The 11,885-nt window shown below is 38.2% G+C and overlaps 1 protein-coding gene across 1 annotated transcript; it reads right to left on the reverse strand.

Moving 5' to 3' along the window:
- Window positions 1–6,155: 6,155 nt before the first annotated feature.
- LOC108799728 (indolethylamine N-methyltransferase-like) lies at window positions 6,156–9,812 on the reverse strand. Its single transcript, XM_018571626.1, has 3 exons — window positions 9,659–9,812; window positions 8,590–8,797; window positions 6,156–6,601 (listed from the first exon to the last, which is right to left on the reverse strand). Exons 1-3 carry the CDS (start codon window positions 9,810–9,812, stop codon window positions 6,163–6,165), a joined length of 801 nt encoding a protein of 266 aa, XP_018427128.1. The 3' UTR covers window positions 6,156–6,162.
- Between the last annotated feature and the right edge of the window lie 2,073 nt (window positions 9,813–11,885).

Genomic DNA, 11,885 nt, shown 5'->3' on the forward strand with positions numbered 1-11,885 from the left:
ATATATCACAGGAAAAGTTTGCGGCTATCTGTAATGACTAGTAAGTAAGGTACAGTTCTAGTCCACAGCTTCAGATGTGACCGTGTGCCTGGCAACAGTTCAACACCACTGAACACAAGAGTTTACTTATCTGGTAGAAGTGAGTCAGCATAAATATCAAGTTTAAGGTTAACTCTGTAGTGACAGCTCAGGACTATATTACTTCATATAGCCACTTACAAACGGAATAATGAACAAAAATAGTCCCACACGCAATTACACTTTTCATTTTGATTTACCTCCTTGCCCTAAAGGAACCCCATCTCCCCCACCCTAAAGGAATACTTATCTGGAATGGATGGCCACGACCCTCAGGAATCTTCAGAACCTCCAGAAAAATATTCCGTCACCCAGCTGTGTCTGTGCATTCAATTTCCTTAGATGTCAATAGTGATGGGCCGAACACCCCCGTGCTCAGTTCGAATTCAAACTTTAGAACAAAGAAAGAACTTTGAAAATCAATTGACCCCATTTTGAAGCCTTATATGCAAATGTATTGGCCATAAAAAGGGTATGGGGATTCGGGTACTTCAAGACAAGACACAGAGAGCGCCTCCATTGCATAAAAACTTTTTAATAAACAAATTTAAAAAATGGTATAACGGTACTCACAAAGGACGAATAAAAACAGGCATAAAAGGGTCAGAACGAAAGGTGCATATCCACCGGCTGTTCGTCTTCCCTGGTAGTGAAGTGGTTTACGCGTTTCAGAGGTCACGCCTCCTTCCTCAGAACCAATTGGGAGTGCTCCACTCAATTGGTTCTGAGGAAGGAGGACATTTTTTTTGTCTATAGCTTTACTTCTGCTTAACCTGGAAGGATAATTACATCATGTGGTGATAAAGAAGTACTGAGATGGACAGCTTCAATTGAAGTTGCCTTGGGGACCTTTAAAAAAAAAATAGCCCAAAGTTGGGCTTTACTTTAGACAAGACCATGAGAACAACATGCCATCAAATCATGATAAAGCTGCACAGCCTGCATACATTTACACAGTATAAAGTTTAAATCCTGCCTTAGAGAGTTTTCGTTAAATTAACTGACACATACCAAAACTGCAAAATTTGGTCTGGCTTTGAAAGTTTCAGTTATGTCTGGGCATGAAGGGATTAAATCTTGTGCAATACGCTACAGGCTAATGCCAGTAATGTGAACTTCTTAATTCGTTCCCAGTGCAGCAGCCAAACCCTGCAGTTCATTTGGCAGGATTTTACATTTAAGAGCTGAAAATAGAAGTCGTTTTGTTATCCATCAGCAAGATGATATCGCACAAAATAAACAAGAGATAATAAACTTGCTATCATTTAGTTAAGCATATTGCTCAAAGAAGCATTCCATTTCAGTCTCTCTTTGCACTATGATTAAATTAATATAAAATGACAGACCATTGAACAATGATCATATACATATTATTTATTGCATGCAAAGCATGCCCATTAACTCATAATCTAACTCTGACATTTAGTTACCCAAATCTCATATAAGATTTAGCAAGTAAATATAATCTCAAAAGCCATTTTTGAAACTTTTAAATCTGCAGCTATCATTAAATAATACTTGATGATCCTGCTATGAAGGACCTCGTTCACGGGCCTACTGTTAGAGGGTGACAATAACTGTCCCTGTATAGACAAATCTATTCAGCACCAGATGCTTAAAGCCACTATGTGGGAGTGCTCAGCTACCCGTAAAACAATATCAATATGAAGTCACAGCAGAAAGTATAAGACAAATAGTGAAAAGTGCACGTGGAGCATGTTTTTTTTGTTTTGTTATACTTTCTGCTGTGACCTCAATAAATTGTTAAGATTTTGGAGTGCTGGCTATTTCTGTTTTTTGAACACCCTGCCCCATTACCCATTTCTACTTGTGCATTATCTCCCTGTCACATGGGCTTCCAAGAATAAGGGCCTATGTGAATGGGTTTGAGTTTGATGGTTGTGTATTCCCGTAAGTGTCTATGGGAATAGAAAGGTCTATGGCAATGTAAAACCTGCTTGATGCAGGTCAGAAGGAGGTCAACTGCAAGTAAAATGCAAATGTCAATAAATTCTAAATGATCATGGAAGCATCTTAAACTTATGCCGTAGACAAAGCCGAAAGTCCGTCGATACAGGCCCTAAATGTTGCCATTGTAACAGTGTCAGCATAGCTCCAGCAAGGATGTGGCAGCATGAGCTAACGCAATTTGGGACACAGATGGCCGTAAGATAAGATATGTTTTCCATATTTTCTCCAACTGATCTAAGACCACTAATAATTAGGGGAAGAGGGGAATTATTGCTGGCCACTCCCCTGATTACCAAAGATTGGGGGAAATGTGAAATAATTGCTGGCTACCGTAAAAACCATCAATGATTGTACTGACACTGGAAATTAAATAGGCAGGGCTGACACCACATGCTAATGAATGCAGAGCCATGCTTTCATGTCAAAGGGGAAGGTACGGGCTATATTTCTGGCATATAAACAGTTATTTTCTGTATTTGCAGTCTGTTTGAATGGATAAAGCATGGGAAAATGTGCATGTATTCCAGAGATGTACTAAATATGATTGATTTTGCCTTGACATACACTTTAGGTAGTGAGGTTGAATTAGCCATAATAAATTCAGTGCTCCCTCCAGTGGTTATTCCACAAATCTGTCTAGCTAGTAGTAATTAGTCACATTCAACTTGACATGTTCTGTAATGTTGAAGGACGTTTGCAGCTTATCCAAACCACTTATTCAGTTTTATTGCATTAGAACAGAAGTAGCTGCTTGTATAAGCTGCAAAATGTCCTTATGATTACAGAACAAGTCCAGCTGAATGTGACTAACTATTAATAGCCATACCATAACCTGAATAAATGAGATTCTACAAAAGACAAATAGGCACACATCTATATTAGAATATATTTGTATTATATTCCATGATTCTTTTATAATCTAATTGATTTAACTCCACTTTAACCACGGGCCTCTGTTATCTGACACAATTAGGGCTTATGTAGAAAGGCTTGTTTCTGTGCATTTTACCTTCATTTGAAATGCACATCAAACGCAGGTCAGCTTCACTGGTGTAGTGGAAATGACAATTCTAAACTACGTTTGACCTGCTTTGTGTTGCATTTCTTTTTGCGGCATGCCCTATTTTAATGCATTTTCAAAGCAGGTCAAAGGCAGCCTTTTGCTGCATCTACTGTTTGAACACATGCATTTCAGCAGCCCTGAATTCATATTTAAAATGTACCATTTGACAACTTCACTTGTCTATATTAGCCCTTTTACATTCTAACGGGTTTGGGGGTAATGTGTGAGGTCAGGCAGCTGACAGGAGACCTCTGACCATAGATGCTCGAAATGAAAGTCAGGCTCAGCTAAATATTAGGAAAAATATAATTATCTAAAAATATGCCTGTACAATGATTAGAACTGAAGACAGAATATTCAGATTTATAAGACCACTTATGACTGGTTCTCTTCAAGTTGTGTTTACAGCTTCTCAACAGGAGATCACATTCAGAGGGGAATTTATCAAAACTGGAGCAGGCAAAATGTGGAGCAGATGTGCATGGCAACCAATCAGCTTCTCTCTTTTATTTTCAAATCTGAACTGAATTTTTGCAGATGGCTAGAGACAAAAAATACCGTATACAGGGACTGTCCTTCTTTCCTCCACAGTTGTCCCTCTTTTTGGTCTCTTGTACAGATATCTATAAACAATGTTCTATTAAATTACCAAGAGTGTTATTCAGCACTAAAACCTTTATCCTATTTCTTAATTCGCTTGTTTGCTCTTTTAAAAAGCCAGTATAACGGAAAAGTAAAGGTGAAAGGAAATTCTAGGTTTAACCAATCATTTTTGACATAAAAGGAATTAAAAAAAGAAGCATAACTAGGGGCGTGGCAGGGGTGTGTCCATTTCCTAAATACTGAGGGGGGAATTTATGAAAACTGTAGCAGACAAAGGTGTACGTTTAATAAACTGTGAAAGAGTGTGATAAGCAGTGAGAAGGCTTTTCTCACCTTAGCAAAGTGAAAAGTCTAGAAAATGCTGTTTAATAACCCGAGATAAGTCAGGTAGGAACAGAAATATCTCACCTCTTCTCATCCTGGTGATAAGTACACAGAAAGTAATGGGAATGTACCTGTTTAATAAAGGGAGAAAAGTAGAGAACAGCTTTATCACGAGATAAGTATTGTGAAAAGTACCCTTGATTTAGCACCCTGTCAGACCTCGTGCTAAAGGCCTTTTTCTCGAGAAGCACTGAGCAAAGATACAGGAACCTCCTCAAGGAATACATTCCCCACATTGCTTTCTTAACTGATCACTGAGATAACTTATCTCAGCCTTTCACAGCTGTTACGTGAGATAAGTTTTCTTTTCGCAGGTTATTAAACAGCCTCTGTGCAGCCGGGAAAAACAAAGAGATCTGCTGAGTAAAGTTAACTCGTGATAAAGCTAGTTTTGTCACAGTTTATTAAACGTGCACCAAAATCTGGAGCAGCTGTGCATGGTATACAATCATCATTTCTCTTCAGTTGGTTCAGTTAAGATTTGAAAATGAAAGAGAGACGCTGATTGGTTGCCATGCACAGCTGCTCCAGATTTTTGCTCCAGTTTTGATACATTCCCTTCATTGTGCTGGAAGGTGTCCCTCTTTTCCATCTCAGAAAGTTGGGAGGTATGAATACCGTGTTTTACAAACAAGGTCTAAAACACTTCTGTCCCTCTGTTAATAATTCTATCATTTATAAAACATCAGAGGGAAAGACAGATATTTAAACATATTGTGAGCGTTCTGCGACAGGCTGGCGTGAGATTTGTTTCTTTGCTTGTATACGTCTGCCTTGTAAGCTATAATCAGTCCTAGAGCCTTGCAAATATTTGTGCAATGATATGAAGCTCTCTCTGTTGCCAGGTCCCATCCCACACACCATGTGCATATCATATGCACAAAAATCAGAATGAAAATCTGTACTGCAGAAACATTTAGTCCGCCATTGCTAACCTCTCTTTCTGAAAATGCTAGTTCCCTGATTGTCAGTGTGATCCTATTTTATTCAGCATTTTCTGAATCACCGACCAAAATCAATTATGAAGACCAGGAATTCTAATTTGACTGTATAGAGCTGACTTTAAAAGAGGTTGCTTGGCATTACTGATGCTACATGGAGCCAAGGAGCATAGGAAATGTTCACCATTTCATCTAATGGCAATAATATTGTGCAAACTGTACCCTGGATGAACCCTTTAAAAAAAAAAAACAGCCCCTTATGTGTCTTCTTGGTCAAAAACTCAAAATCTATCGAAGAAATTAGCATTTTCACAAGAATCTCAGAAAAGTCAGCCTCTATATTTCTCTCAGTGCAGACCTCTTTAAAATGCTGAGAGTGTGTCTCTGCCACACCTAGACATCTCTGGTATCAGGTATACAAGAATGTATTGAGCCATATGGCTAATAACATGAAACCTTTAAATGAATTGCTTTGTGTGCAGTCTCTATTCAGTTCTATAGCTCCCCCAGCTGGGCTTCACCTCCTGGGAAAGCCTGAAGACTAATCTACCAAGTGTAAAATTAGTGTAATAGAAAGCTGTTGTGCTTCATTACATCATGATAAAGGCACTGCACAGATAATAAACCCTATGGTGACTGTGCATCTGTACCCCCACATGCTTCATTTACTTTATGATGTGCACTCTCTTATTTTTTTCTATATTTTCTCCACAAGTGTTAATGTACGTAGTGTACAGACACATACTGTATAGCTAAAATTGTATCTCTTCAGTACTGTATGATAAACAGCCTCCATTCTTTAAAGTATATTTTTGCAGAAGACAAAGTGCAAGACAGTACATTGTACGTAATAATATTAATGACCAAATCAAAACTTCAATATTTATTACACCAGGATTCCAAAAATAGTATTACATTTTACCGTGGCAAGATGTTTTATGCATTTTTGTTACATATACATTATTATTATTATATAACTTCAAAATGATACTTATATTTTTTTTATAATGATGTTTTTAAAATTGTAATTGATTTAATTTATTTTTCCAGTATAAAATGAGTGCTTTACTTCCACCACCTTCTGGTAAGAAGTCAGCAATGAACGGCCACCTCTATGTCCCCTTATAGGTCCTTAACCTTGCGTGCTAGGATAAAAATGCCAGAGGTATGATTGCAGATATCAAACATGGGTTTATCAAACTCTCTAGACAGAACTTCAAGGTCTTCAATGACAAAGCCTGTATCTGTTACCACTTTCCTAAGGAAAGCCTCACTCAGATTTATGAGAGAGAACTGACTGTTTCCACATCTAAATATGGTGCTACCTAATATACTACCAATGATTAGATGACCTCCCACTTTTATTAGAGAGGAGAGGTTTTTAATAACATTTCCATACGCCTTTTCATCTTTGCAGGCACATTCCAGGCAGCCAATGGTCAGGACACAGTCCACTTTAGGTAAGACAAGTGGATGGAGAGGATTACTCTTGGTCACATCACAAGGTACCACTTTCTTCAGGGTCTTCCGCAACTTCTCCTCCTTCTCAGCCAGCTTTCCACTACAGAAATAAAAAGTGAATTCATGCGTAAGAAATTAGTTTGCTGTGTTGGGCAAACCAACTTTAATGCTATGCATTCTATTAAGCTCCCAACTGGCCATTTGAAATAAGTGAATAACTGAAAATCCATTCTACCTGCTATTTGCTTAACCTCTTGCCGTCCGCCCGTAGTAAAAAAACGGACGGACGGCACTGCAGCATCTGCGGGTTGCCGTCTCCAGACGGCAATTTTTTTCTGCTCGCGCGCGCCCCCTAGCGGGCACGCACGGGCAGAAAAGACCCAAAACCCCCAGTGGTGAATAAATACCACCAAAAGAAAGCTCTATCTGTCCCCAAAAAAGGGTATAAAATTCATTTCAGTACAGCGCTGCATGACGGAATAAATGTCAGTTAAAGTACCGCAGCGCTGAATACTGAAAAATGGCCTGGATGGGAAGGGGGTTTAACACCGCGGATGTCAACTGGTTAATTTGCACTTATTAGCTCCTACCTCCTACCCAGTTATAAGGTTTAAGCTACCCCTGCTTAGCTACTATTAACATGTAAGCCCTTCTGCTTTGAGTGGGTGCTGCAAAAGGTGGGTCACCCAGAAAAATTGTATCGCCTGATTAGAAAAGGGGAAAAAAATATTCCTGTCCCAGTATATTAGTAAAGGGGGACCTTCAGATCCCTTACCTGTTCATCACAACACAAGTGAAAGTAATAAGCAAAAGTTCAAAAACAGATTTAAACATAAATGTTATAAAAATAGATGATTAATCCAATCACCTTCATTACCTGTTGTTTAAACTGCTTAAAAAAATGTATATGTATAGAAACCCACATTGAACAATATCAAGTCAGCGGTTGCTCCATGCTGATCGAAATACACTTACTGTCATCTGGGATTCCTGAATAATATAAGCCATCTAAAACAAACATTTTATATAGTACAGTTTACCAGTCCTTAGATGTGGTGGCTGCATCAGATTTCTGTTTTCCCCTTTATTTTCAACTAGTGGTACTGCCAGCAACACACTAAGGGGTCTATTTATAAGCAATTCACATAGTCGTTTGTCCTGGGAATATCTGTGAACGTTTACTCTGTGCTAATAATATCCCAAATGAACGTTCTTTAGTTTTTCTCCTTAGAAGTGCAATGGATTTTGGAATATCTTTATGTAATATCACACTATAGCCACTAGATGGGCCTAAAGGAGCATAGGAAATATGCTTTCAATTTTCATGTTCCTTAGAGCCATCTGGTGGTCATAATGTGGTATCACACAGAAAAACATCTAAAAAACATTGCAAGAATCAGCTTAAAGTGACATTAAACCCTCAGATTTTTTTTAACATAAACCAATACTGTAATGTGTGCCTTACTGTAATCCATGGTTGTTTCCCTTCTCTTTGCTGCTCTTCCTTTTAAATCCTCATGTCTTTTCATTCTGGGGGAGAACTTCCCTTTGCAGCTGAGTGCCTCTTCCTGTAGTGCTGGCTCAGGTTGCAAACCTACACACAGACACCATGTATCCATTTCAGAGACAAGGCAGTCTGCTGCAAAACAGAAGTTCTGCCCAGCATGAGAACAGATACAGATTTAAAAGGAAGAGCAGCAGAGAAGGGAAACAACCATGGATTACAGTAAGGCACACACTACAGTATTGTTTTATGTTAAAACATCTGAGGTTTTAATATTCACTTTAAGAACTTTTATTTTGGCATAAATCCAAAAAGCATGAAAGTTCCCAGATATTCACAGGGCAAAGGAGCCTGCAGATAGTTTATAAATTGAACCCTGGTGGTTCAAATGTGACAATCACTGTACTGTATTAGAATAACAGTTATCAGCAGACAAGATATATGGCAACAGATGTTATATTGTACATATAGGACAGATAATACTGCATGCTTTCACTGGTATATTTAATAGATAAAAAGGAACCCAGTAGGAGAAATTAATTGTTAGGGTTTGCACGCCCTTTAAGCTACATTTACTTTCATACCTGCGACCTTCTAGATCACAAACAAGCTTCAAAGCTGGTGTCCAGTCGAACAGCCCTGGCTCATTCTTCCTCCATCTCTCCAGGTATTCTCTGTTGCGATCAGTGTAATCGGCTGCTGTAATCTCCTTAAAAGCCTCGCAGGCAGACAGTTCTTGGTAAATAGCAGGGCCAGGACCAATATCAATCATCGACTCCCCTCTAACGCCACCTTGTGCAACAGAACAAAAATATAAATGTGGCACCCAAAAGAAATGAGTGAAATTTCAAATATAGGTTATTCAATATAGTCTCGGGTTTATAAAAGCACAAATAATAACACAATTTAGCACAAACAAGTGAGACCCAACTTATATGAGAACTCTGCCCAGGGAGAATTTAAATTTTAGGACAAGATGTGTAACTTACCTGAATGATTCGATAATTGAAGTAAACACATTTTTGTTTTATTTGCTAAGCTAAGTGAACAATCTCAACTTCTTTAGTAAATCAACCCCAGTGAGAATGATTATCTGTTTCCTGTATTTATATATGAAGCTTTGCTGTTCTCTGCCCCAGATGGAGCTTTCAATTAGCTGTTCCTCCTAGATTCTTACACACCTTAAGTCCGATGAACTTACCTTCTACCAGTATGTTTTTGGGTTTTCAGACGAAACTAGAGGACACCCATACAAACACGGGAGAACATACCACCTCTATACAAATATCCTGGTGTAAAATCCCTGGTGTCATTTGAAGAAAGGGCCTAATGTTGCAAGACAAGGCTGCTTTCCACCATGTTATTCATTAATATGATGTCAGTGGTTCACAATCTAGATAGCTGGCCCACGTCAGTCACTGGTAAAAGGGAGGGGCGGTACTCTCTAATTTATTGGATAACTAAATATAGATTTCAATATAAGTCCTTAGTTTAAACTGGCAGGCACATTACACATACCATATAAAGCCAACAAATACAAAAACATCAAAACAATACAATGTGGTCAGCAATACTTACAGAATGCTTGTTTAAGCCTTGTGTATAATATAAATATGATAATGCATGTGTAAAATTGCATCACCTTTGCATTACCTGTAGTGAAAGTTTTATGCAGTTTTTTCAAAATGAAGTCCAGGTAGCCATCTTTAATAAAGACCCCTGTCACAGCACCATAGTAGGTTTCTAAGTAGACCTGAGGATCAAAGCTTTGTTGGTAGATCTGAGGACCAGTGAAGCCAGCTGCCATTGTTAGGTGGTAGTAGTTCTAGAAGTATGTGACAGTGCATGTGCTGGATAGTTCCTTTTATTCACCTCTCCAAGCATCTATCAAATGGGCTGGTCCTAGTAAAGCTGTTAATAAGTAAATACACTGGCATATTTAGATAGAGGATGCCAGTGGATGTAGTATATCTAAATTTTGCTAAGGCATTTATCATGGTACCTCATAAACTTATACTTTACAAAATAAGTTCTACTGGTGTAGAAGAAATTATATGTACACATGGATAGAAAACTGGTTACTGGAATGTGCCCAGAGAGTATTATTGAATGACTCATTTTCTAAATGGACTACCATTGTTAGTAGAGTGTCCCAGGGCTCTGTCTTGGAGTCAATGCTATTTACCTTGTTTAATATTAATATTGAGGTTGGAAATGTGTGTTCGACTTCAGTGTTTGCTGATGATACTAAATTATGGAGGGAATGGAGATGTAAATTTTATTTCATTCTGAATGGATATTCGTACAACTTTCGTTACATTTGAATACTCGGATGCATCCGAATTTCCGAATTCCAACATGTCCCAGTGCAAACTAATCCAAATGGTCGATTAATGAAAATTCGTATCGGTCCAAAGTTCATTCACAATGAAACTAAATCAGACATGTGACTGTTCTATGGCGAATCAGATGTTTTTTTGGCTTTTGGGGGTTACATTACAGGCACGGTTATGTGACTTCCTGTTGTGGATCTTTGCGGAATGAAAATTTGGATGGATCTGAAATTCAAATAACAAATCAAATTTTGCATCCGAAATCTGAATAAAAAACGGAATCGGATTTCAGACCTGAAATCTGAAAAATGAAAGAAATAGAAATTCCAATTAGATCCAAAATAAACATTTTTTTTGAAGGGTCACATGTCTAGTAAGGAAATACATTCGGCAGAAGATGTACCATTACTGCAGGAAGACCTAGTCAAAATAGGGGGATAGGCAGCTACATGGCAGATGAGGTTCATTATTGACTTATGCAAAGTTATGCACTTGGCAGTTAAAAATATGCATGCAACATACTCTTTAGAGGGGCTACTCTTGGCGAATCTATGATGCAAAGTGATTTGGGGGTTCTTTTAGATCAGAGACTTAGCAACAGCATGCAGTGCCAATCTGCAGCTAACAACCAGCAGAATACTCTCTTGTATTAAAAAGGCCATATATTAAAAAAATAAATCAATAATTCTACCCCTTTTTAAACACTGCTTCAGCCTCATCTTGATAATGCAGTTCAGTTTTGGTCACTTTTCCACAGGAAAGATGTTCTTGAAGTAGAAAGAGTTCAGCGAAGAGCAACAAAATTAATAATTGGGCATGAATGGAGGGCATTAGGTTACATCTATTACATGTAGAGACAATTTAATTAAGGGAGATATGAGCACAATGTATACATTAATCAAAGGAGATTTAATAAACTGTAATAATTGTTTTACTATAAGGCCCCTAAAGAAGACATGTGGCCAAGATTGGACAAAAATAGGTTTAATCAATCATGCGTCCTGCTCCTGGTCACACACAAATACAGTATAATTGAACTCCACTGCAATTGTACTATTTATTTATTTATTTTATTTTATTTTGTATTTATTTTTCTATTTTGTCCACTTTGTCGCACCTGGAAGGTTCCACCATTACCTCACATTGCAACTATGCATCCTTCTCCTTGTTACACACATCTCTCCTACCTAGCCATCATTTAGTCTTCTCCTTCCTCTCAGCTGATGGGTTCCATATATTTAATGCATTTTTTTGGATATTCCTCCTAACAACAACCACTCCCGTTCACCAACGACTATTTTTTTGGCTCCTACCAATTTGCATTCCAATTTAAAATACGTGTTTCTGTTTACATATAATCTCTTAAGATTCCTCCGCCACAATCTCGGTTTTTTTTCCTGCTCCCTTAGCCCCTCCCACTGTCAAATTCCTAAATTATTCTCGCCAAAATTGCTGTCACTTTTTGGCTTGAGAAAGAGGTGCTAGTCCGTATAACGCATTGCCATCTCACTGAGTCCCCTTCTACCATTTCCCCTCACCCTCTCCAT

Source organism: Nanorana parkeri, unplaced genomic scaffold (genome assembly GCF_000935625.1).
Source record: "Nanorana parkeri isolate BGI_ZX_2015 unplaced genomic scaffold, ASM93562v1 scaffold1795, whole genome shotgun sequence".
Classification (NCBI taxonomy): Eukaryota; Metazoa; Chordata; class Amphibia; order Anura; family Dicroglossidae; genus Nanorana; species Nanorana parkeri.

Excerpts from the sequence above, each read along its gene's own strand:
- LOC108799728 (XM_018571626.1), bottom strand. The coding sequence starts at position 9,812 with ATGGCAGCTGGCTTCACTGGTCCTCAGATCTACCAACAAAGCTTTGAT. Across the intron at positions 8,798-9,658 it reads GCATAAAACTTTCACTACAG|GTGGCGTTAGAGGGGAGTCG; the intron begins GTAATGCAAAGG and ends CTGTTGCACAAG. Across the intron at positions 6,602-8,589 it reads TGTGATCTAGAAGGTCGCAG|TGGAAAGCTGGCTGAGAAGG; the intron begins GTATGAAAGTAA and ends TTATTTCTGTAG.